General features: G+C 44.2%; 1 protein-coding gene across 6 annotated transcripts in view; it reads left to right on the top strand.

The window, feature by feature from the left end:
- Window positions 1–22,349, top strand: part of CYRIA (CYFIP related Rac1 interactor A) — a 61,891-nt gene extending 39,542 nt beyond the window's left edge. For 2 of the 6 annotated variants that reach the window (XM_033143136.1, XM_033143135.1), the window contains 10 exons: window positions 4,495–4,574; window positions 11,724–11,845; window positions 13,339–13,444; window positions 14,589–14,725; window positions 14,850–14,927; window positions 15,828–15,944; window positions 16,074–16,153; window positions 17,829–17,955; window positions 20,333–20,403; window positions 22,254–22,349. In XM_033143136.1, coding sequence (XP_032999027.1) covers window positions 4,505–4,574; window positions 11,724–11,845; window positions 13,339–13,444; window positions 14,589–14,725; window positions 14,850–14,927; window positions 15,828–15,944; window positions 16,074–16,153; window positions 17,829–17,955; window positions 20,333–20,403; window positions 22,254–22,317 — 972 coding nt within the window. In that variant the 5' untranslated portion in view covers window positions 4,495–4,504 and the 3' untranslated portion in view covers window positions 22,318–22,349. Of the gene's footprint in view, window positions 1–4,494; window positions 4,575–4,752; window positions 4,833–11,723; window positions 11,846–13,338; window positions 13,445–14,588; window positions 14,726–14,849; window positions 14,928–15,827; window positions 15,945–16,073; window positions 16,154–17,828; window positions 17,956–20,332; window positions 20,404–22,253 lie in introns of all 6 variants that reach the window. The other 4 variants (XM_033143138.1, XM_033143137.1, XM_033143133.1 and 1 more) reach the window with 3 other exon arrangements.
- Window positions 22,350–24,924: the final 2,575 nt, after the last annotated feature.

The raw sequence follows: 24,924 nt of genomic DNA, 5'->3' as shown, positions 1-24,924 counted from the left end.
TTTTAAAAAGCCCACTATTTACATTTTATAGTTTTTTAAAACTTGAAATGTGTGCTTGCTTGTATTTGAGAGCATTTTTTGGTTTTTTTATCAGCCGCTGGCCTTTTTTTTATTGCAGACGAACCATTACGTTCGCTTTTCTGGGCAATAGGCCCCTGTTCTAAGGGACAATAAGAATTTTTTGCCCTGTAAATTGATTGAGGAGAGCTGGCTGATCTTAAGCCTTTCTGTAGTTAAACCCGATTGATGTCTTGCCCAAGTATTTCCACTGTTTCAGCCGGGACATAATGCAGAGGTGATACTTTTTGCTCATTAATATGTGCCCAGCTGTTATGTAATCTGTCCACCTATTAAAAATAAATAAATGTGTGGTTTGGAGGGCCCGTGGAGAGGACATTTAAACAGAGCGAACAAAAATGTCAGGGTTATTCAGGATGTCATAGGAGCCCACGGATCTCTGCAGGATCTCAAATGCATACATGGAGCTTCCTTGGTCACTTCCACACAGAACAGAGCTGTTGCAGTCCTCACAGCAATTGGAACAATCTATATACATGTGGAAGCTGGGAAGGGAAGTCTTGGAAGATCTGTCCTTTAAAATTAGTCTGTGGGCCAAAGTAGACGAGACATGAAATACGTAATCAGGAGCCCTCTTCATTTTCGCTTACAAATGAACAAGATGCAGGTGGGGAAACCACAAGCAGGGCTCAAGCACAGGAGCACTGCCCCCCCCCCACTTAGAATTGTAGAGTTGGAAGGCACCCAGAGGACCATCTCTAGTCCAATGCAGGGATATGCAGCTGTCCCATATGGGGATCGAACCTGCAACCTTGGCATTATCAGCACCCTGCTCAAACCAGCTGAGCCATATAGGTGGGGCTAAAGAGATAGAATTCAAGGTATATGACTCTTGAATACCAATTGTTGGGGGACAATGGGGGAAGGCTGTTGCTTTTGTGCCCCGGCAAAAGGCCTTAAACTGGACTGGACATAGTTGCAAACAGGATGCTGGACCAGACAGACTCTTTGGTGTTATGTTGTGATGGGTGCAGTTCATCTGCTCTAATATTAATTGTGGTTAAGGCTAACCAGGATTTTCCTTGATCCGAAACCATGGCTGAAGGACAATGTCCCTTATGAAAACCTGGTTATGCTTGATGGTGGCTAAACAGCAAGGAAGGGAGAACTTGTTCCCAGTGGGCAGGGGTTGCAGTAAGAGAGCCCACGTTCACAAGGCAGGATCCCAGTTTGCAAACTCGCCAAGTACAGCAGCACAACTGCAAAAGGTCACACAGTGGAGCACTGAAAGATATATGCAGAGTATATATGCATGTACAGCTGTACCTTGGTTTTCGAACAGCTTAGTTCTCAAAGGTTTTGGTTCCCAAACGCCGCAAACTCAGAAGTGACTGTTCTGGTTTGTGAACTATTTTTGGAAGCCGCACATCCAATGGGGTTTCCGGGGCGCCCAACTGGCTGCAAGATGTGCTTTGGTTTCCGAACGTTTTGGAAGTTGAACGGACTTCCGGAACGGATTCTGTTTGACTTCCAAGGTACGGCTGTATATTGTGATGGGGAAAATATGGAAAAGGGGTTCTATCAAAACCCGGCTGAACAACCAACCCAACCACTCTCCAAAATCTCTTTGATAAGAAAGGGAGCTCTGAATCCCTGAGTCATAAAGCTATATTGCTGCGTTAAATGCCGAAGAAAATAAGTTGGGCATGACTCCCAGATTTAGAGGATGGGGGCGAGGGATGTATGTTCCCTGTGGAAGCTTTCGCCGGAGGGAGAAGAGTGGGAAATGCACAAGGATCTGTCTCATACATTTAGCAGAAACACCGTTCCCTACGGCTCCACCTTCTGGGGAGGCTGCCTTGAACTGTTAGCAGCTTTCTGAGAAAACATCAAACCTGGCATAGACATTGACACATTTCTTCAAAAATGTAAGAATAAATGCTTTTTGTGGGGGGGGGTTACTGAGAAATGTAGGGAACTGGAAGTGTGAGGCACCCCCATTTCCTCTTCCTGTACTTCTTAAGAACTCAAGAGCAACTTGGGGCCCTTTTGCACATTACACCTAGGTAAACCCAGGGTTTGCTATCAAGCACGCACTTGACAGAGAACTACAGCTTTTCCTCGTGGTACAAGTTTCGTTTGAAACATGGGCCATTCAGCTCTGATGCATTTGTCTTGGTCGGTGTAGAGAACCCCTGCAGGTATATGAATCTATGAAAGGGTTCCCCAAACTTGGGTCTCCAGTTGTTTTTGAACTACAATTCCCATCATCCCTGACCACTGGCCCTGCTCACTTGGGATGATGGGAGTTGTAGTTCAAAAAGAGCCGGAGACCCAAGCTTGGGAAACGCTGATTTATGGGATCAGCTGGCTTGCCTTTTCTAATTTTATGCCTTGAGAGTAACTAGGGTGGTTTGGAACTAAAATACACTTCGAGATTGTAATCTGATTTCATTTTTATGATGAGGTAAGTTTTTTTTATAAAAAAACTGAAGTCGGAAGCATGTAATCCCTCATTACATTATAATATGACAGTAATTGTCCTTCAGAATTATTTAGCATGAATGTTGTGTTCTGTGTACTCACCCTTATGCATGACAAGGTTGGTGATAGTGGAATACTATTGATGGTGTTGAAAGTATGTATATTTTTTACTGAACGAGGTGTAGTTGTGTTTTTAAGGTTAATTTTTTAATCCTGATTGATTTTAACCAAGTTGCAACGTATTGCAAACTTCGATTTGAGAAGCAGATGTGATCCTGTTGCCTATCCAATCCTTTACTTTCATATAAACTGGTTATGCTTTCCTAAAGTGATGGTGGTCTTGCATGTTTTAATACATTGTATGCAAAATGTCACTAACTGAAAGGGTTTGACATACCTGCTGTTAGAGAGGGAATCCAGCAAGGTTTTCATGTGCTGGTTTTAAGCCGTGAAAACACATTGAAAGTGGTAAATTGGTTTTTAAGAAGACTCAGTAAGGCGCTGGACCAACCGCTAAATTCACCCACAGGTTTGGTCAAGCCCCGTATCATTCACTACCCTTTCAGCAATGAGCAGAGCTGCTACAAATACAGGAAAATGGTGCTTCTATCTGTATACGTAATACCTTGTTTTATTGCACTTTGCAGATATTGCTCCTTACAAGGATGTGGGTGCAGCTGCTTCCATGGGAAGGAAGCCCCCCCCATCCCCACCACTGCCCCTCTTCTGGCCATGGGAGTGGGGCTGGCTAGGGATGGACATGGGCCTAGCCGGGGGGTGGGGGTGGAGGCAGCTGCCCACCCCCCAAAAAACAAGAAAAATCAATACAAATCGGAGGTTTGCCCTCCTAACAAAAGCCTGACCCCCCCCCCAACAAAAATCCTGGCTATGCCCATGCTCCTACCAGTTTTTTTCCCCTCCTTCCCCTGCACAGCCACTACAGTATAGTGTAAATTTAACTTTTATGCACACTGGGAAACCAACAAAATTTGTGTGACTTGCTTTATTTCGGTGATGTGGAACCAAACCTGCAAAATCTCCGAGGTATGTCTGTATTACAATGGCATTTGTTTATAATGTGCTCCATTGAATTCTTCTTGGCCATTATTTCATTACTGAAATCTGATTATTTAGGAGGCCGTATAACAAATTCTTACATGTAAATTAATTCTCAGTTAAAGCAGCTGGGCAGATAAGAATCATCATCTCATCATTTTATTATTTATACCCTGCCCATCTGGATACTCACACAGAAATACTTTTACAAGATCGACTGCCCAGTATTTAATGTAAGCCATTTATGACATACCAGTAGCTTGAAAGGGGCAAAAAACAAACAAAAACAACAACAACAACAAGCCAATCAACTCTCATTGGTTGTAAATAAGCTATTGCTTATTTGCACTCCCAAGTAATCAAAAGTGAATATAGAAATAAGGTCAACTGTTTTGTGTCGTCGAATAGAAAGGTAAGGTTAAGAAAGAAACAAAACTCTTCTTGGATATATTTTGTATGGACAAATTGGAACAGTTTTACAGTTCTGCTTTTCTTGAATGAAATGCAACACAGTAACGCTGAAACAAAAAACAAAAAAGGAGGGAAATATGTCATAATGTTGTACGTACATTTTTCATTCACGCCTCTGGTCAATCACACTTTCCAGGTTTTCGCACTGCACTAAAAACCTGCAAAAGCTTTCTGACCAGAGACAATGCAAGTCTGCCTCTATTGCCCCACTTCAAACTCACGGAAATACTATCTCAGCAACGAAGGTTGATTTTGGCATCTCTCTGTTTGGCCACTGGTTGCTGTGTGAACTGCTCCCGATGAGTCTTCCCCTCTGGCGCTTATTTTCAACGTTGCATTAGAAAACAGACTGGGTTTTCATTGTTTCGATTTGAAATAAGAATAGCAGAGCATGTCAAACCCTTACTTTTTCAACATTCTAATTTTGCATATATAACTCTTTTATGATTTTGTTGCATTCACTAGGTTTGCTGGGATGGGTAATCTTCTTAAAGTCCTTACCAGGGAAATTGAAAACTACCCACATTTTTTCCTGGATTTTGAAAGTAAGTTCAAGATTGGAACATCCTTTCCCCCTGACTTAGGAACTGGTTGAGAAGGAATGTTTAAGCCTGATTTGCTTTGACAGATAAACATGTTCAAGCAGTGCAAATGATCTGACTCGATGCTTTCAAGATCTGTTCTCTGAGCCACTTTCCTGTTCCTTTTTTTTCTATTTTTCAGGAACCAAATGGGAAATCTTTTAAAAGTTCTCACTTGCACAGACTTTGATCAAGGGCCAAATTTTTTCCTTGACTTTGAAAGTGAGCAAAACTCCTTGCCTGGCTTGCATTCTTTTCTCCTTTTATATATAAAATCCTAATCAATTGCATGTATTGATCTACCATACAACTAGTACAGTGTGTATGGCACTTACCCTTTCCCTGCTTCATTCTGAAAATCAGATGCTCGGTTCAACGAAAACACCAACAATATTTTTTCCCAAACGTTAACATCGCTCTGCTAAAAGAACTGCCATGCATTCTGTCAAACAGCCTCTGTCAAACAGCCTTCATTTTAGAAGGTATTCTTAATTTTATTGACAAAGAACAGGGCCCCTTGAGAGAGGTTTTAGTGAATGTTAGCATGGCACTGTTCAGACGTAAATTTCTTCCTTGAGTTATACTTATGGAGAGCGCAAGAGTGAGCGTCAAGGTTGCATGCTTTGTACAAGTTGGTCATTATAAGTTGTTTGTTCTGTATTCAAATAAACTTGCAAGCAATTCCGCCCCCCCCCTGCCTTCTCCACTTTATTAAAATGTGTAGGAGCATTGCACTGTGAAACTCTTAAAATTCTGCTGGGCAGAAAAGTGTCTCAGTATGGCATATGGGAGTAAACACCTCTTTCTTCCTATACAGTGGTACCTTGGTTCTCAAACTTAATCCGTTCCAGAAAACCAAGACACACTTTCCCATAGAAAGTAATGCAAAACGGATTAATCCGTTCCAGACTTTTCAAAACAACCCCTAAAACAGCAATTGAACATGAATTTTACTATCTAACGAGACCATTGATCCATAAAATGAAAGCAGTAAACAATGTACTGCAGTCACTCGATCAATCAATCAATCAGTAGCTGAACTGGGTTTCACAAAAACAAAACAAAAAGCGCCGCAAAAACAAAAATGCAAAATAAATAGCAAAAACAGACGGACCTCAGTGTATCACTCAGTACGGAAGTGTGGCACTCAAATCGGAAGCGTAACACTCAAAACAGCACGTTTGGCTTCCAAAAAAGTTCACAGACTTCCGGGTTTGCAGTTTTTGGATTCCAAACTGTTTGGGTACCAAGGCATTTGAGAACCAAGGTACCACTGTAGTTTCCAAAGGGCACGAGCAAATTTAAAGTTTTCTGATACGTACCCATTGACCCTTCAACACTTTCTGAAGGACTTAAAACGTTTTGAATAATTCATAGTGAATACAACACTTTTCTTGCCTTTGTTCCGTGTGGAATTGCCTTTGTTCACTGTTGAATTAATGTGATTACCTCCATTAATTGCAGAAACAAAATATAGCAATTGAAGTGGACGCTCGATTGCGTTCCCCTTAGCTTTGGATCTATCATCTGGTGAAATGTAATCTACTTCACACATTAATTTTCAAACCACATCTTACAGCTAATATAATCCTTCTGCTTACAGGCTAAATGCATGTCGTTTGAGCGTTTCTTTGAAAAGTGATCAGAAAATGCATTAAAACTCCCTTCATCCACTCAAGATACATTTCTGCTCTGCTTGCTGCATAATAGCACTTTAAACACGGACAAGACAGGTGTATGCTGTTGTTCAGCACAGCTTTTTGTGTTTCATAACTAATACGCCATGGGGAAAACTTTCCAAAAGCCACTGTGTCAATTTCAACCCAGCCCCCCTACTTCCGTTTATAAGTCTTTCTTAATATCTGTATTTTCTCAAAGCTACCTGATAATTACCTGCACTAGACTCCAGGTATTTACCTGCACTAGACTCCAGGTATTTAAGCTCAACATTCAGGGCCTTTCTGTGTCAGCCAGGTTTGTTGCTGAATGTCTTGACTTCCATTGCAAAAAGAAAGAAAGAAAGAAAGAGGGGTAGCTGTCATGAAATTGAAGAGGTAGAATTGTAGAATTGTAAAATTGGAAGGGACCCCGAGGACCGTCTGGTCCAACCCCTTGCAATGCAGGAAAATGCAGCTGACCCATATGGGGATCGAACCTGCAACCAGAACCGCAGGCGAGGCAAGTGCCCTAGTAAGCAAAAACTGCATTTTCCTGAAGCTCATGGACAACATGCATCAAGAGGGAGTCATTATGGAAATAGGCATTTCGTGATGCCGCTCAATCTGTGCCACATTCTGGAATGGTTTTTTGTTTAAAAGGTGCGTGAGAAAATCTGGTTGCATCTCTCAAGAGCACAACCCTTTCCCTGCACATTATCGAAGCATTTCTCAAACCGACAAACTGGTCCTGCCCCGCAGCATAATTTTTGTGACTAGCGCGCCCCAGTAAGTTTCAATGCTTTCAAGTGGGCCCTGGAGGTAGAAGGCTTGAGAAGTTCTGGTGAAGAGCGTTTCACAAGGGACCGTACCCGCTGAGACACCCGCTCTTGGCAGCATGACTGTGAAATGTTGCATGTTAGCATTTTCATTATGTTGAGGGTACCATTCAAGTTGATAAGAAAATGGCAGGGTCCACAAAGGTGGCTGGGAGGTGAGGCAAAAGCATAACCTCAGAATGAGTTAATAGAATGCTTCTGGTTGAAGGACTCCCCTCCCCCCCACCCCCCCCACCATTGCTCCAAAGAGTCAGCTGGGAAAGATGGGGAGGAACTGGAGAGTTGCGTAGTGAGCAAGAAGTTTTGCATCCCTGGAAACAAGTTGTAGAACGGCTTCCAAGTGTGCAAGGCCTCGTATGGTGGAATCCTCTGAAAGCAGGAGCCCATTACAGAATGTGCATGGGAATAATAGAATTGTAGAGTTGCAAGGGAACAACACGAGGTTCATCTCACCCAACCCAACCCCCCCCCCCCCGCAATGCAGGAATCTCAACACATCCAGTTCGAAACCATTCCACATCCTGCTTAGCTTTGCAGATGTGCTCGCAGTTTTTATTGCTGCACCACTGGAATGAAGGGGGGTTTGTTTGAAAGCACCCTTCACATCAGAAACTCCTCCTCCAGGGGGGGAAAAAACTACATAGGCAATATTGAATGTATATCCTTGAGAGTTCAGACATTAGTCGTTCTGGGATTACTGTGCCGTAAAGTTGAACGTTGCATTACTTCGATAGTGTTAAAGGCCCGTCAAACTTGATGCGTCAGAAGACCAATCAAATCCACCAATCAAAGGAAGCGGAGCAGCACAGTCCCTCCCACAAGGTGTTTCTCTCTCTAATGGCCGGCCCACTTGTTGTCAGGAGCAGTGGCCAGGTTTTCCTCCTGCAGCTGCAATTCCCTTAAGTGCCGCACTCAACTTTCCCTGCAGGAATGAGCGGCAGCTATATGATTTTATATGTCCCCTTCTGCATAAGTCAGCTGCGGCTTCTGTTTCTTGGCCACCTTCTCCGCCCAAACAGATGCCTCACCTTGTAGCTTGACCATTTATCTCATCGTGACAAATATCCGGGAGGATTTTACACACGTCACATCACGTGTGAATGTGCATCGAGAGCAGAGGCTGTGCGTCTGAGCACTGGCTGCATATTTAATAGACAGAATTAAGAAACCACGTCATTCTGCCAGCCAAATCCTGATATCCAGGGTTGCTAAAATGACAAGAGTTCAAAACCTTAGCTCAGTTTGGGTGCTGCAGGCCTGAGTTTCCCTGCCCACCCCACCCCACCCCACCTCTCGCAGGAAGGCTTTTCTTTGCACCTGCAGTGAATTTCACCACAATGCATCTTATTAAAACTAAGGATCTCTCTAGGCTTTTTTTTTAAGGCCTTGTACCTGCCTAAATTAATAACCAGTGAGCTGAATTTTGAACACTTCGGGCCATTTACAGCAGGCATTTTTCTCATAAAATGTGCCCTGTTAGATTTTACGGCTGCACTAGAAGCCTTTTATTTGATGTGTATGAAGCAAGAGGAAAATCGTATGCAAGAGAAGCCCTTCTAGTCTACAGTGTTAACAGGCCCTCTAATTCCTGATTTGGAGAACCCAGAGTGTAACAGAATGATGGGTGTTGTCAGGGAATTGCATGCTCAAAAATGCTTTCTGTGGTCACTGCTTTCAGAGGACAACAATGCTGATCTACTGATCTCCTGTTTAAAAGGGAAGGGGGTACCCAGACTGAGCATAGTGTGCACACACCCTAAAAACACCTGATACACACACACACACACACACACACACACACACAGGAAAGGTGGCTGTCTTTTGTGCAGCTGGTGGAACCAGCCAACATACTGAAATACCCCCAAACTTTGGTTTCCCTGCATAATAGGTGATAATATTCCACCCCTCCTCTCCTCATACAACATGCAGTTTCAAAGAAGAGTCAAACTTTTGTCCAGTCCTGTATAGCTTCAACAGAACGTTGTCCACAGATCTCCTCAGTTATTTGTTCTACTTACTTTTGATAATATGGTAGGCCTTCCCGTAGAGACTAAAAAAGCCAATGCAGCATTACACAACAGCACGCTCGGGACTTTGACCTCTTCCTATACCTCTCTGGACCATGCATCTCTTGCTCAAAATAAATATATCTTGGAACAATTTAATAATAATAATAATAAATTTTATATTATTATTTATACCCCGCCCATCTGGCTGGGTTTTCCCAGCTACTCTGGGTGGCTTACAGCACATTAAAAAAATGTAAAACATTAGACATTAAAAAATTCCAGATACAGGGTTGCCTTCAGATGTCTTCTAAAAGTCAGATAGCTGTTTATTTCCTTGACAGCTGATGGGAGGGCTTTCCACAGGGTGGGCGCCACTGCCTAGAGGGCCCCTCTGCCTGGTTCCCTGTAACCTCACCTCTCGCAGTGAGGGAACCACTAGAAGGCCCTCAGAGCTGGACCTCAATGTCCAAGCTGAAAGATGGGGGTGGAGATGTTCCTTCAGGTGTAGGCTACTGGGCCGACACCATTTAGGGCTTTAAAGGTCAGCACCAACACTTTGAATTGTGCCCGGAAACGTACTAGGAGCCAGTGTAGGTCTTTCAGGACCGGTGTTGTATGGTCCTGGTGGCCACTCCGAGTCACCTGTCTAGCTGCCACATTCTGGATTAGTTGTAGTTTCTGAGTCACCTTCAAAGGCAGCTCCACGTAGAACGCATTGCAGTAGTTCAGTGGCTTGTAGGATAACCATGACAGCATCAGGGATTGGCATTGCCAGATACCTGCTGAGACATCTATTCCAGTAGGCCCCATGTTCTGCTGACAATCCCTGGAGCTTCCTGGCCCTTCAGGTCTTATCATAGAATTGTAGAGTTGGAAGGGACCCTGTGGGTCATCTAGTCCAACCCCCTGCAATGCAGGAACATGCAGCTGTCCCTTATGGGAATCGAACCTGCAACCCTGGCATTATCAGCACCACGCTCTAACCAGCTCAGCTATCCAGCAGGACTTCCTGCTTTACTTTTTCTACCAGTTCACCTTCCCCCCTTGAAGTGAGCGATCGGTAAGAGGAGTCAGGAGGAGCAACCTCTGCATACCTTTTTGTCTTCTTCTTCTGGGGAGAGATGGATTAGACCAGGCATAGGCAAACTCGGCCCTTCAGATGTTTTGGAACTACAAATCCCATCATCCCTAGCTAACAGGACCAGTGGTCAGGGATGATGGGAATTGTAGTCCCAAAACATCTGGAGGGCCGAGTTTGCCTATGCCTGGATTAGGCCCAGTGTGAAAGGCAAACAGATAGGAAATTGGGGGGGGGGAGAGCTGGGCCCATGCAGGGAGAGGGAGCCCCTCTTATCCAAACCCAAGTGAACGATGCTCCAACGAACTTCCAGAATGTGTCAGCATCATGACAATGAGTGTCATTTCAGAGGCTTTGACAATGAGTGTCATTTCAGAGGCTTTGAAACACACTGTCATTTCTTCCATCACTGGCTTGGGTAAGATAGGCTGCAGCAGGTTGGAGATAGCTGGACCAGACCGACTTAAGTGATTTCAATATTATTTGCTGAGAGGCTAGCACACGACCCCCTGAATCCATGAATATTTGTGGAGTCATTTGAACGGATCTGGGTCCAATATCTCCCCGGAGAAAGGCTTAGCAGCGATAAAGTGCGGAATGTGTGTGCTTTTGTTAAGTTGTAAACAGGGTTTTGAAGAGGACCCAAGCAAAAGTGGCTGTAATGTTTAACTGAAATGATGAGTCCCATCGGCAGGTAATAGACAGAAGGGGGTTGAGTGCCTCTAGCAATGGTCCATCTTCCGCGATAACTTTTCCTGGTGATTAACATATAAGTCTAAGACAGGCTCCGTCCACCTTGGCCCTCCAGATGTTTTTGGCCTACAACTCCCATGATCCCTAGCTAGCAGGACCAGTGGACAGGGATGATGGGAATTGTAGTCTCAAAACATATGGAGGGCTGAGGTTGAGGAAGCCTGGTCTAAGAGTAGGCCAAGGGGGAAAGAAACACAGAATAATGGTGTGTTTTAAAACTGGAAAAGAGGGGAAAGAGTCGTGATCATTCATGGGTCTTAATATAGCAGGTAAGGATGAAAACAGCTTTTCTGCCAAGCTGTGCTTCTGCATAGAGGACTAACTCTTTTATGGATTGCTGTCCTCATTTTTTTCTTACTCAGAAATTCCAATTGGGAAGGATTGCAGCAAGATTTTTTTTCCCCCGTGGGGTGGGGGTGGGGTTGTTGTTAAATGTATCCAACTCATCGAGTCCATGATATCTTTTGACATGGAATTTGCTGAAATCAATATATATATAGTTGGTTTTGTGAGTTGATGTTTTGTTTTAATGTAAATACATTTTGCATGAGGCGTTTTTGATGGGGGTGGGGTGGGTTGCAGCATTTTTAATCCTAGTTACATTGGAGCAAAATACTAAGGCATAGATAGGGAAATCAATGAAGCCCTGCCTGAATTGTCTGCAACATAATAAAATATGGATCAAAGGGCTATTGTACTGCAAACCACAGGAGTGCATATGTTAGCTCTATTTGCAGCCGACATTTCTTAAAATAATATTTGCTTTTTATCTCACCTAGATGCTCAGCCTACAGATGGAGAGAGGGAAATATGGAACCAAGTCAATGCTGTCTTACAGGATTCGGAGAGCATGCTTTCGGACCTGCAGTCCTACAAAGGAGCTGGACAGGAAATAAGAGATGTGCGTTAAACCATACTATGGGGCACACACACACAAACACACAAACACACACACACACACGAGGAAGGAAAAATTAAACACTGGTCTGCAATATTTCTTTGCATACCCAAGCAAATACATACAATATTTCTTTCTTTTTTTAAAAAAATTAGTCATAGTTATGTGAAAATAAAACTAAAAATGACAAGAATTTTCCTGTCCACTGAACAAATCTCTTGTGGAGACAAACGGTTATCGATGCAATCAGGCTACTGAACGAAGTCAAGAACCTCATTGAAACTTGCAGCAGCGCTCCTTAGGATTCCAAATTAAAAACAGATTTTCTAGATGTGCCTGTGCATCCATATATCTGCACACAGAACACACGATTATGTGTATCTCCGCATGCATGTGGTGTGGATTATGTTTACCCCTGCATGAGGGCAAGACAAGATTGCAAAGAGCTTTTTGCGAAGGCTGTTATTTATTAATGACTCCGAAGATGAATGATGGAGTCTGAGTCCTACATGTTGGCTGAAAGGTTTCCAGTGCTAAATGGTGCGACGTCAAAGATGGACTTGAAAGCGGCTCGGCTTTTGGTCTGTGTGTGGCGTTTACAAAACCACTTGAACGGTTTTGTTCTTAATTTATACGACGCCATCCGTGCATGAAGTGTTGCGGAGTAACATGTGCAGAAAATATACCTCTAAGTTAGGTTCCTGCCCCAGCGAGCTTGCAAGCTTCTTGGGGGGCACTAGAGGCAATCGAGGGGAGGGGAAGGAAGGAGAAACGGCGCTGAATCGGATGAAATAGTTGGAATATCTTACAGGAACATAGGAAGCTGTTGGGTGATTGATCCATCTTGACTACACTAACTAGCAATGGCTCTCGAGAATTTCAGGCCGGGGACATTCCCAGCCCTACCTGGTAATGTCAGGAATCAAGCATGCAACACTGATGCTCTTCCACAGAACTATGTCCCTCCCTCTCACTTAGTTGTTGACATTTGTCTGTCTCGAGAGAATAAGAGTGCACCTCTGGGGGTGAAGTGAAGCCCCGAAGGGACCTCCCTGGAGCACAAGCCTGGACAGTGTGTACAGAGGTCCTGAGCTGCCCAGATTGACAAGACCCCCCTCTTGGCCTGATGTGGTCCAAAGGAAAGCAAAGAGCAATACATTTGTCACCAGCTTGGCTGCAGGAGTTGCCGGAAGGAGGCGTACAAGGTGCCATCCAACTGCCTTAGGGACTCTGCTCTAGATTTGTGTAGGGTTCACTCCTTAGCTTTTTCTTCTCGCAAAGATACCTTGCGATACAGCAGTTCTGAGTTTTCCTTCAGCTAGATGGGCTACCTCTTGAAGTTGACAAGCCCCATCTGGCCCTAACTTTCCGTTCTTGTTATACAAACATCATTTTGAGATATTTTATATTTAAATATAGAGGCATGCAGCAAGTCCGCTTTTTTTGTACTTTGCCAGCTACCTGATGTTGATCAAGGTATTGTTGTTGTTTTCCAGGCAATACAAAACCCCAATGATATCCAACTTCAGGAGAGAGCCTGGAACTCAGTGTGTCCTTTGGTTGTGAGGTTGAAGCGGTTCTATGAATTTTCTCTCCGGCTAGGTGAGGATCTGCCTATTGCTCCCATAGAATTTGTTCACCTCTGATGTTTTGGGTGCAGCCTTTCCCAACATGCTGCCCCCAGCCAGGATGGCCAGTGGCCAAGGATTATGGGAGTTGTAGTCCCAGCAACGTCTCTGGAGGGAACACATGTCAGGAAACCTGGTTTAGTGTGTTGCTGAACAATCCTCTGCTCTGCTGTTTGGACGGTGGTATTTGGTTCCCTCCGCCCTTTGGTGTATGTCTTGCACTCAGAACGAAGCAATTGTGCGTTCCCCTGCCCTTCATTTAAAGCAATGTTTCCCAAACTTTGGTCTCCAGCTGCTTCTGGACTACAACTCCCATCATCCTTAGCTAGCAGGACCAGCAGTCAGGGATCATGGGTATTGTAGTCCAAAAACAAGTTTGGGAAACCCTGACCTTAGAGGCTTATTTTTAACCTTAAAAACCCCTTTGATATCGTTTGTAATGGGGCTGTATTGCCAGACGTCCGTAAACAAGGGACTGATACAGTCATACCTCATGCTGTGTCTGCTTCAGGTTACCGGTACGTGTTTTCATGTTGCATCCCGCGGCAACCTGGAAGTACTGGAACGGGTTATTTCTGGGTTTCACCGCATGCGCAGAAGCACTAAATTGCGCATTGGTTCCACTGTACCTCTCAATCATCATTTGGTGAATAAAAAGCAATTAAAGATGCCCATTCCACTAATGATATCATACCTTTAAAAAACTAATTTATTCATTACGTCTCCATATTGTAGAGTTGGAAAGGACCCCGAGGGACATCTATCCCAACCCCCTTCAGTGCCCAGCATGGGGCTCGAACCCACGACCCTGAGATTCAGAGTCTCGTGCTCTGCTGACTGAGCTATCCCAGCAATCCAGCTCAATTAAGATGATTGGCTTTCTTCACCCAGAAGTAACTTTTGTTAAGTTTTGCCATGTGTAAAAGATATTTGCACATTCACATGGTTGAGGGAAGGCCAAACAGTAAAGGGTTTTTTTTGCTTTTAACGTTAATGAGTTTTGTACTAGAAGAAAAATATGTTTGCATGTTTGTTTGAAATGCTCTCTTTTTAAAGAAATACGAGACATATATCTGCAATTTCACTTGTTTTTGCTTTCCTCCCTTCTTCATCTTCAGAGAAAGCACTGCAGAGTTTACTGGAATCCTTGACCTCCCCTCCCTATGCACCAACTCAGCACTTAGAGAGAGAGCAAGCCCTAGCAAAACAGTTTGCAGAGATCTTGCATTTTACTCTCCGCTTTGACGAACTCAAGGTTAGGACGAGGGCAGGATGGTCAGCTAACACATAAAATGTTTAATGGGCTTTTTAAAGAACATTGGAAGCTTATATTTTCTTGATTTTTAAATTTTATTTTTCCCTTTTATTTTCATACTAAGATGAGAAACCCTGCGATACAGAACGACTTCAGCTATTATAGGAGGACGTTGAATCGCAACAGAATAAACAATATGCATGTAAGTGAAACGTCGTCGTTGCAGTTGTTAATTCAGTTTTTATACTGTCCTTTATTCAAAGATCCCAGAGCGGTATGCATAATTTACGCAGCATAATAAATAAAATAACCATAATAACAGTCCCCACCCCACCCCACATTTAGCATAGATTATTTAATGGCTGAAAACCTGGTTTCCTTTCGGGGCTGCTGCTTCACTAGAAGACAATCTGGCAATGTGGGAGGCTGGTTTATACTAAATACAGTCCATCTACCTCAGTTTTTCTGCACCACTAGGTGCAGGAGTGGCCCACCAGGGTTTCAACAGGACTCTTTCCCTGTTCTGTCTTGAGATAGAAGGGGTGGGGGTGGGGGCGTATTTTATTTTGCAATGCCATGTGTTTTCCCGTTCACTTACTGTATCTGCAATCAAGGCAGATTTCATTTATTTATTTTTTGCACAAGAACTTGGAAACAGCACATCCCTTGTTTCTGGCAACAGGTGGGGCACATGTGGTTTGCACATAAGGCGAAGCCACAATTGGTTGAGGCAACGTGGTGCCAACATCTGAACCTAGCCCAGCAGACGAAGCATGGTTTGTTTGCTTTCCGGCAGCAAGCCGCAGTCTGAAGCCATGGATTTGTTGTTGACATGAAACCATGGCTTGTTTGAACTATCACTTGGTGTCACGTCTGAACCCAACAGTCTTGCACAACCCATGGTTTGTGTGGCCTCTCCAAGCTACAGAGAGAAGAGGAGCTGGAAAGCAAACCAAAGCTTTTGAGAAAGAGACAGTGCCTTGTTTGCTCGTCGAGGAGACGACTCGTGGCTTGTTTACTAAGCCGGGGCTTAGCACTATGTGCAAACGCACACAGCAACTTCTTTTTATAAAGAATCAGTGTTCCCTTGTGTTTTCATCAGCTCGGCATTGAGAGCGAAGTGAACAACGAGATGGCTAACAGAATGTCCCTGTTTTATGCAGAAGCTACCCCAGTGCTGAAAACACTGAGCAATGCCACAACACATTTTGTTGCAGAAGTGAGTGACGATCTAATATTTCTTTTAAAAAAACAAAAACCTAATAGCATATTACAGAGAAATATCGAATAACTGACCTAATTTTGTTTGTTTGTTATTGTTGTTCTTGGTTTGGTTTAACCTCTGCAGAACAAAACCCTACCAATCGAGAATACGACCGATTGTCTAAGTACGATGGCCAGCGTATGTAAAGTCATGCTGGAAACGCCGTAAGTTAAGAGATGAGCAGTGGAAATATGCCGCTTTGTTTGTTTTAATAGTTCAAAGAAATCTAACGAAAGCTGGTAATAGAATGCTACTTTTATGACCTTTTGGGAAGCTGGAGACAGGCATCCAATTTTTGGGGAGATTATGAAAAAGAATATGCCATGTACTTTTATTCCATTGTCGTTTCTGGTAAATGGTTTTGCGTGACTTTAGAAACATGTTTGAGCAGAGACTATAGTGGAACAAAAGCAATGAGTGTATCTGTACACACTGCAGGTAATGGTGTCTGTTGCATATGTGGTAGAACTAAACCAAAAGCAGCAGCTCTTGGTCCTCATCTTCTCTGTCCCTTGTAATATCTAGGGATAGTCATAGCGTCATGATGCGTCATGGTATATATATATTTAATACAAATCCATCCCGGTTTAGACGAGCTTTTGGAAAAAAGAAGAAGAAAGTCTTTTCCCTGCTTTCTCTGAGGGTGAAACTGCTCTGGCTTTGCCCTTCTGACAAATATTAAAAGTTGGAGAGGGGAAGAAAAAAGAAAAAAAGTTACGACAGGACCAAAAAAAAAGGGGGGGTCAAATATCTTTAAAACAGGTCACTTTCCACATGACTTACCCTTTTGGTCAATTGTGTATTTTTACAAGCTTTGATGTTTGAAGATTGGTCATTCTGTCAGGGAAACCTAATGAACCTTGCACTCATCACCCAGGCTGACATGGTTACACATAGACAATGCAAACATATTCAATCATCATCTTTTTCTTAATTTATTTTTAATTGCGCCTTTTACTGCCTCCTCAGTTGGAATGTGCGGCAGAAGTAATTTTTTGGACAGTCCTTTGATCTTAGGACAGAGGGATGGGGAGATGGGGAGCCTGTGGCCATCTAGAGGTTGCCGGACTCTTAATTCCCATTTGCCGCTTCCAGCATGGCCAATTGTCAGGAATGACCAGAGTAGGGAGCACAAGAAAACTCGGAGGGGCACACACAGATTCCCCCACCTCCGTCTTTGGAGATTCAGCCGTGCTTTGAATCTCTTCTTTAAAAGGTCACCTAAGATGTGGACTTTTTATTGCATCCTCGGGTCATTTGTCATTACCTGTGTTACAACAGAGACATCATTATCAGTTGGGAAATGAAGGGAAGACACTGAGTTCTGCTACCCTGTTCCCAGTCCTAAGAAAGCTGGCCAAGTCTGGAACCTGATGTTGGCACCCCCTGAGGCAGTGGGCCTGTCTCCCTTCCAGGCACCTCTGTGCTGGCAGTGGCTGTTTCTGAGAGGCACAGTGATGGACGAGGTGATGGGAGCCCACCATGCAAGCTGAGATATCTAGCTGCCAGTTGGACCCAGGGTCCAGCAATGGAGGAAGTCTCTGTATAGCCACAGGGTGGGGTGCAAGTATTAGAATGGAAAGGCCAGACTCGTGCCCCCTCCCAACAGCTACCCTATATCCCTGCTGGTGGGACAACTGTGCCAGCATACCATGGGGTCAGGGGCAGTAGACGTGTTGATTTGCCGATGGTCTGCCCTGTCAGCCCTGTTTATTGGCAGTGCTCTTTTAACTTGATTAGATTGTTTCTCAAGGTTCCTTGTGCTGCTTTGAAAGTGAATGTTTTAATTTGAATTGTGACATAGGAGGCAGAATAACAGCATTTCCTCCCCTTTCTCAGAGAATACAGAAGTCGGTTCACCAGCGAAGAAACCCTTATGTTCTGCATGAGAGTGATGGTTGGCGTCATCATTCTCTACGACCACGTTCATCCCGTGGGAGCGTTCTCCAAAGCCTCAAAGATTGATGTAAGAATAATGAATGGCAAGGTGTTGCGATCCCCTGCAAAAGCTTCGTGGGGTGTTTTTTTATGAAGGAAGCACTTCAGTTCATGTTGTCTTCTTCACTGGCGGTTTGAGGCATCAGTCACATGAGCTGTACTTGTAGCCTTAGGAAAATGACTTCTTTTGCACGTTTGCTTTTCAGAATGCAACACTTAACTTGAAATAGAGAGCTGGGCACGTGGTCCCGCGCAAATTTCAGTGTAGCCTGCGACATTGAATAAAAGCGTGATACAGTGTAGCGTTGAAATCCAACACACAAACACGCAAAAAAATTAAAAACATCAGTCTTTCCTCCCAAATGCCTTCTATAGAATATAAATCTTCACTAAGGGCTCAACTAGACTCCGCGCCCCCCCCCCACAATTTGCCCCTGATCCAGATAGGATGCTAGTGTAGGGATAAAAAAGGTAAAGGGACCCCTGACCATGAGGTCCAGTCGTGGATGACTCTGGGGTTGCGACGCTCATCTCGCTCTATAGGCCGAGGGAGCCAACATATGTCCACAGACAGCTTCCGGGTCATGTGGCCAGCATGGCTAAGCCGCTTCTGGCAAACCAGAGCAGCGCACGGAAATGCCGTTTACTTTCCCACCAGAGCTGTACCTATTTATCTGCTTGCACTTGATGTGCTTTTGAACTGCTAGGTGGGCAGGAGCTGGGACCGAACAACGGGAGCTCACCACGTCACGGGGATTCGAATCTCCGACCTTCCAATCGGCAAGCCCTAGGCTCTGTGGTTTAGACCACAGCGCCACCCACATCAGGTAGGGATGTAGGGATAGGAAGGCTATAATCTTTTTTTCTGTTTCAAATTGAGGGTCTCGGGCTTGCGATTTTCACTTACCGGTGGTGGAAACTCCCATTGAAGCAAACTGGGTTTTCCCCCAGTGAAAATTGCAGACACAGGGGGGCTGACCAGGATCAGGACTGCTGTTGAGGGTAAAGGATTAAAGCCCCACCCACAGCTTCCCCAAGGAAGGTCCTGATCCAGATCAGGGAGCCCACACTGGCAACTTAGGTAAACCAAAGAGTGACTACACTTAAAGGCATAGTAGCTAACATAATGTCCAGTTTGGCCAGGTAATGTACAGTTTGGCCAGGTAATGTAACATAATGTACAGTTTGGCCAGGTAGATACTGACAGCCAGCACAGATCCCTCGGAGCAGGTGTTAACTTGCAGGTGTGAACAGGCTACTCCAGTTTGAATCGTAGGGTCATAGAGTTGGAAGGGACCGCAAGGGTCATCTAGCCCAACCCCTTACAATGCAGGAATCGTTTGCCCAATGTGGGGCTTGAACTGACAACTCTGAAATTAAGAGCCTCGTGCTCTGCCAGCGGAACCATCCCATCAGTCGAACTGCTGCATTCTGCGCTATCTTCATCTTCTAAAACAAGCCCTGCAGGCAGAGCATTGCAGTAATTAAATCTCACGATTACCAATGCATGAACAATGGCGATCAACTTGTCCCTTTCCAGGAAATTGCTGAAATGCGCTCCTTGAGAAAGACTCTGCCATCCCGTCAGGCATACTGATAGCAAATTCGTTCTGTGAGCATGAATTTTGTTGTAGCCCAAACAACGCCATTTGCACACATGAGCGAGGTATCAGCAGGCTTGGGGGAAACTTGAAAGTTTGCAGGAAAGGGGGATTTTTTTTTAGAGAAACAAAGGACGTTCCTTCCCTTCCCAAATCTCAATTATGACTGTGCGTGCTTTGTGGCTGTGCACAATATAGGTAAAGGGACCCCTGACCATCAGGTCCAGTCGTGTCCGACTCTGGGGTTGCGGCGCTCATCTCGCTCTTTGGGCCGAGGGAGCCGGCGTTTGTCCGCAGGCAGCTTCCGGGTCATGTGGCCAGGATGACAAAGCCGCTTCTGGCGAACCAGAGCAGCACACAGAAACGCTGTTTACCTTTCTGCTGGAGCGGTCCCTATTTATCTACTTGCACTTTGACGTGCTTTCGAACTGCTAGGTGGGCAGGAGCTGGGACTGAGCAACGGGAGCTCACCCTGTTGCAGGGATTCGAACCGCCAACCTTCTGATCAGCAAGCCCTAGACTCTGTGGTTTAACCCACAGCTGGTAAATCTTGACTCTCAAGTCACCAGGTTCTGAAGGCACCAGGTTAGGGTTCTATGCATATTATGGGTAGGACTTTCCCATCTGTTCTTTCCAGGCAGGGGAGGTGTTGCTGTGACCTAGCACACTTTTTGGAACAAGGAAGGTCCACACGTTCTGACCTGTAGAATAAACACTGTTCTTTCTCTTATGCTTTTTTAGTATTTCATGCATGCATCCAAATAGTAGCTCTTATTCTTCCATGTCTTCACTTCTTCTTCCCAGATGAAAGGCTGCATAAAGGTTTTAAGAGAAGAGCCAGCAGACACAGTTGAAGGCCTTTTGAATGCTCTCAGGTACCCATTATGTTTGCCTATCTTCATTTCAACCATCTGATTGTCCATCGTGTTTGATTTACCACACCGGAAGTGTAACAAAAAAATAAAAGTTGCTGGACTGGACATCGAAGACCATCCATCTCCTGCCTGTTTTCAGAATAAATGAGAGCCCTCTTTGCTATGACAGGCGGAGCGGTAACTGATACAGAGCAGGGTAGGCTGCATACCATTAAATGGATAGACAAGACCTCCGGGTTTTACAGCACTGGAAGCGGTTGTAATCTCCTGGTAGCTAAGGCGGATTTAGGGCAGCGTGGCCGGTTCCCCCGCATCGGGTGCCGAGCCGAGGGGGGCGCCGCAACTATGACGCAGTGCATGCGCGGGACGGAAAGCGAGAGGTGGGTGCCGAATTTTGACCTATCGTAGAGCGCCACTGTAATTTGAAAAGCCAAAGTCCGCCCCTGCAGAAGGTAGCAGTACAGGAAGGGGATGGAGGAAGGGGATGGAGGCAGGGCTGACAGGCAAGGGAGGAGCAGGCAGATGTCTTTCCGGTGCAGCACGCATCAGAGTCCTACCATTTCCTTTTTGTGTGTGTAAGCAGCAGGTCCTATTTCAATTCACAAATTATTTTGATTACTCATTACATGCTGTGCTGTATATAAGACAGGTCTAGCCTCTATGGTGCTTTCCATTTGTTGTTGGACTACAGTTCCCCAAATCCTTGACTCATGGTCATGGTGGCTGCAGATGACAGAAGTTGTAGAACTAACAGCATCTGGAAGAAGTACCACATTGTCTACCCTTGGTATAGATTATTATTATTATTATTATTATTATTATTATTATTATTATTATTATTATTATTATCCCGCCCATCTGGCTGGATTTCCCCAGCCACTCTGGGCGGCTTCCAACAAAAATCAAAATACATTAAAATATCACACATTAAAAGCTTCCCTAAACAGGGCTGCCTTCAGATGTCCTCTAAATGTCTGGTAGTTGTCTATCTCTTTGACATCTGAAGGGAGAGAGTTCCACAGGGTGGGCGCCACTACCGAGAAGGCCTTCTGCCTGGTTCCCTGTAGTTTTGCTTCTTGCAGTGAGGGAACCACCAGAAGGCCCTCAGCACTGGACCTATAGAAACATTGCAGTAGGCAAATCTTAGTGGTGGAGTTTTATTTGCTTGGTGTTTTTTGGGGGGTGGGGTTTGACAAAGTAATACCGGTAAATAAAAATGTGCACCCCACCCCCGAGACCATTCCATTGTAACTATCCAAGCTCCCAAAATTTCAACACCTCTTGCGATGGTTTGACCCCTTTCTGTTTCAACAGTACAAATTCTACAAACACCTTCCATATCTCCTCAAAATCACTTCTCTGGCATATTCCCCGACTTACCTTAATAGCACATGTCAATTTATCATTAATAGCTATATCCCACACCTCTTTATACCATTCTTCCATTTTATAGTATGTATTTTTATGCAGGTATGTTCATACATGGGTCTTTCTGTATTTGTTTATTTACTGCCATTTACCTTATTCATTTAATTTGATGAATGCCGTTTCCCTCACTGTTGCTGTTAATCAATGCACTCCTTTAACTTTGCTTGCCTTTATTTAATGCTGTTGGGCCTTTCATAGCTTCTGGGACACAATCTTGCTAAGACAACCACAGAGAGCATTGATTTGAATAATCTAAAGCACTTTGCGTGTTCAGAGCTGCAATCCTGAACACGGCAGGAGTGTTTTGTTTTTGTTTTTACATGCATAAGCATTGCACTGTAAGGTTGCTGTGTTATCAAGGCGCATGACAGAGCCTGAGATTCACAGGATGGTCTTTTGACTCTTGCCTTTGTAACTTCCAGGTTCACCACGAAACACCTGAACGACGAGTCTACTTCGAAACAAGTTCGAGCTATGCTTCAGTAGCGCCCTCCTTTTGACAAATGGACTTTTGTATTATTTAGAAAAAAAGATGTTTGTTTACATAATTTAATAGTGTGTGGTGTTAATACATCTGCCTACTTTACATAACATAACGGCTGGTTTTATTCCCTTTGATGCACTCCGTGGACTTGTATCGATAACCTGACCGACTGACTCCGTATGGTACAGCGTCCAGTTTATATGCTAGTCTTACCACTTGGCAGTTTAAAGAGGTACCTTAATTTGAATATATAAATGACAAAAAAGGGGTCTATGTGCCTTGCTTTTTATGTGTTGGCTTTTGTCTGTGGATGTATGCAGTAATTCTGTATTGTCGTGTTCAAACCATTCCACACATGGAAACGTGCCAGTGAAGATCTCAGTGTGGAACCTTCTAGAACAGGGCCAAGGAACCTGCGGCTCTGCGAATGCTCCTGGACTCCAGCTCCCAGAATCCTCAGCCACCATGGCCAATGGCCAAGGATTCTGGGAAGCTCTTCTGCTCTCCCTTCAAACTAGATCTTCATAGCAATTGACTGCAGGCACTGTGGAGTGGTCAACACGTTCCAACCATTGACACTTTCCTCTTGCAGAGAAAGACTCCTGACAGAGTTTTTGCTGGGTTTGCACTGAAACCTGTGCATGCACGTTTAATTTTTAATATTTTTTTAAAAGCTGTTTTAAAATTTATGTAGTGTTGCATCTGCAGTGTGCCTTTGGGCAGATAGTTGGAATGTAAATTATCGATATAAAAAAGATACGGCGCTGTTTCGGTGTACTTATCTCAGCTTATCAAACCAGGATGTCAGCGTGCTCCAGCCTCTTCGCTCCCACCTCTTTGGCATTCCAGAGTGCACGACAATTTTCCTGCGTGGATTTTTAGCTTCCCGTTACATTGAAACCAGGATCAGAACAAGCTAGGATCTTAAACCGACTTCACACACGAAGCAGGAAGGGCCAGTGCGAACATGGAAGCACTCGGGCACAAAGCTTGACCTTTCCTCGGTTTAATATCCTGAGGCGTACCCTGGAATCAGTACCAATGAGAGACAGGCAATGCTGTTGTATATATCTTTGCCTAGTTTTATATGCTCTGTATCATACCGATGGCACTGAGAGTGGCTTTGTTGTGTTTAGGGTTTTCTCTTAGGGATTTGCTCCGCTGCTCAGAGAATCGTGCATGTGATGCGGGGATGCCACTCACTTTTAACAATGCAACACACCAACGTTGCGGTTTGCATTTGTGTCCTCCCCCCCCCCCCGCGAATATGTACAAGTTAAGGGTTTGCTCATCTGGGATATAAACCCCAGTGGAAGAGATCGGCTAGGTGCTATTATTTCGGACACTGTTTCTTGGATTTATCTTGCATGAACTTCACATTATTTCAGGCTCACTTTGAGCTACTTGAATGAGTCCAGCTCAGTAATCTCTTTGTTATCGTTTTGTACGTTTTGAATGCTGCACAGCCGCCCTTACAGTTCAGTTGAGCCATGTGGAAAGTTTCTGAAAATAAATGCAAAATAAATAATAAGCAGCTTTCTGTTTTCTCCGCTACTACATTTGGATTTGGCAGGTAAAGTCCCACTTATATTTATGGCGTAATCGCTGGCCAAGAAAGGGAACTGGATGGTTGCAGAACCACATAGGAAGCTTGCAAGGAACTGGTTCTCCATATATTTTGCAGGAAGTATTGACCACATCCAGTGCTTTTTTTCTGGGGGGACGCAGGGGTACGCATACCCCTAAACATTTTGTGAATCTTTGTACTTTGGTCCATTTACTGTATTTATTTTTCCCGTTTTGAACTATCTTTTCTTGAGTCAAAATGAGAGTACCCCTAAACTTTTTTTTTTAGAAAAAATGTATTGACCATGTCAGTAGAGGTCTTTTTTTTATCATAGCCTGAACTGTTGTGGTTAAATCCTCGGCATAAAGCTCATTGTCAGCAGAAAGCTAACCTGGGGAAAATAATGTTCATTCGAATCCCTTTCCCGGCAAGAACTGTGTCACAGAGATAACATAATACTGTACGAATTTGACTCACAAACATATTATTACACAAACAAGGAAGGCCTCTTTCCTGCCATTGTATGTGTGTGCCTAACAAACACGGGATCACCATTCACACATGCCAACTCTCTGCATGATGGGGGAAACCGACTGGAAGGAAATACTCCCAGATTGCACGTGTGGAAAGCCATACTCTACAAATCCCAAAGTTGTATACAGTTTAGAAAGCAGTTGGAAGTGAGGTCTAGTTGCTAATAATTCCAGATCTTTCATATTACCTAAGGCTCTTTATAATGATAAGAGAACCTAGCTCTTAACTTACTAGGAGACAAAATACAGTTTTTCTTACACTCGGAAATGGGGGGCAGCTTATGTAAGCCAAACTCATTGCACAGCGTTGTCTTTCTTGGGGTTTCCCCATTTGTTGTGTGCTGTCCAAAGTTCCCCAGTATGACACTTCCAAGAAACAAAGATTCTTCACTGTGAGCTGCATTTGTTTTATTTCCCACTGGAGTCCCAACTCAAGGAATACCAAAAACCTTTTGCCAGTTCCTCATTTGACTGCGTCTTCGGAGTGATCTGCAGCAGCTGTGAGGTGG

The sequence above is a fragment of the Lacerta agilis genome, chromosome 3, assembly GCF_009819535.1.
Source record: "Lacerta agilis isolate rLacAgi1 chromosome 3, rLacAgi1.pri, whole genome shotgun sequence".
In the NCBI taxonomy this organism is placed as follows: Eukaryota; Metazoa; Chordata; class Lepidosauria; order Squamata; family Lacertidae; genus Lacerta; species Lacerta agilis.
The sequence above is the reverse complement of the archived record's forward strand: the minus strand, read 5'-3'. Positions and strand labels throughout refer to the sequence as shown.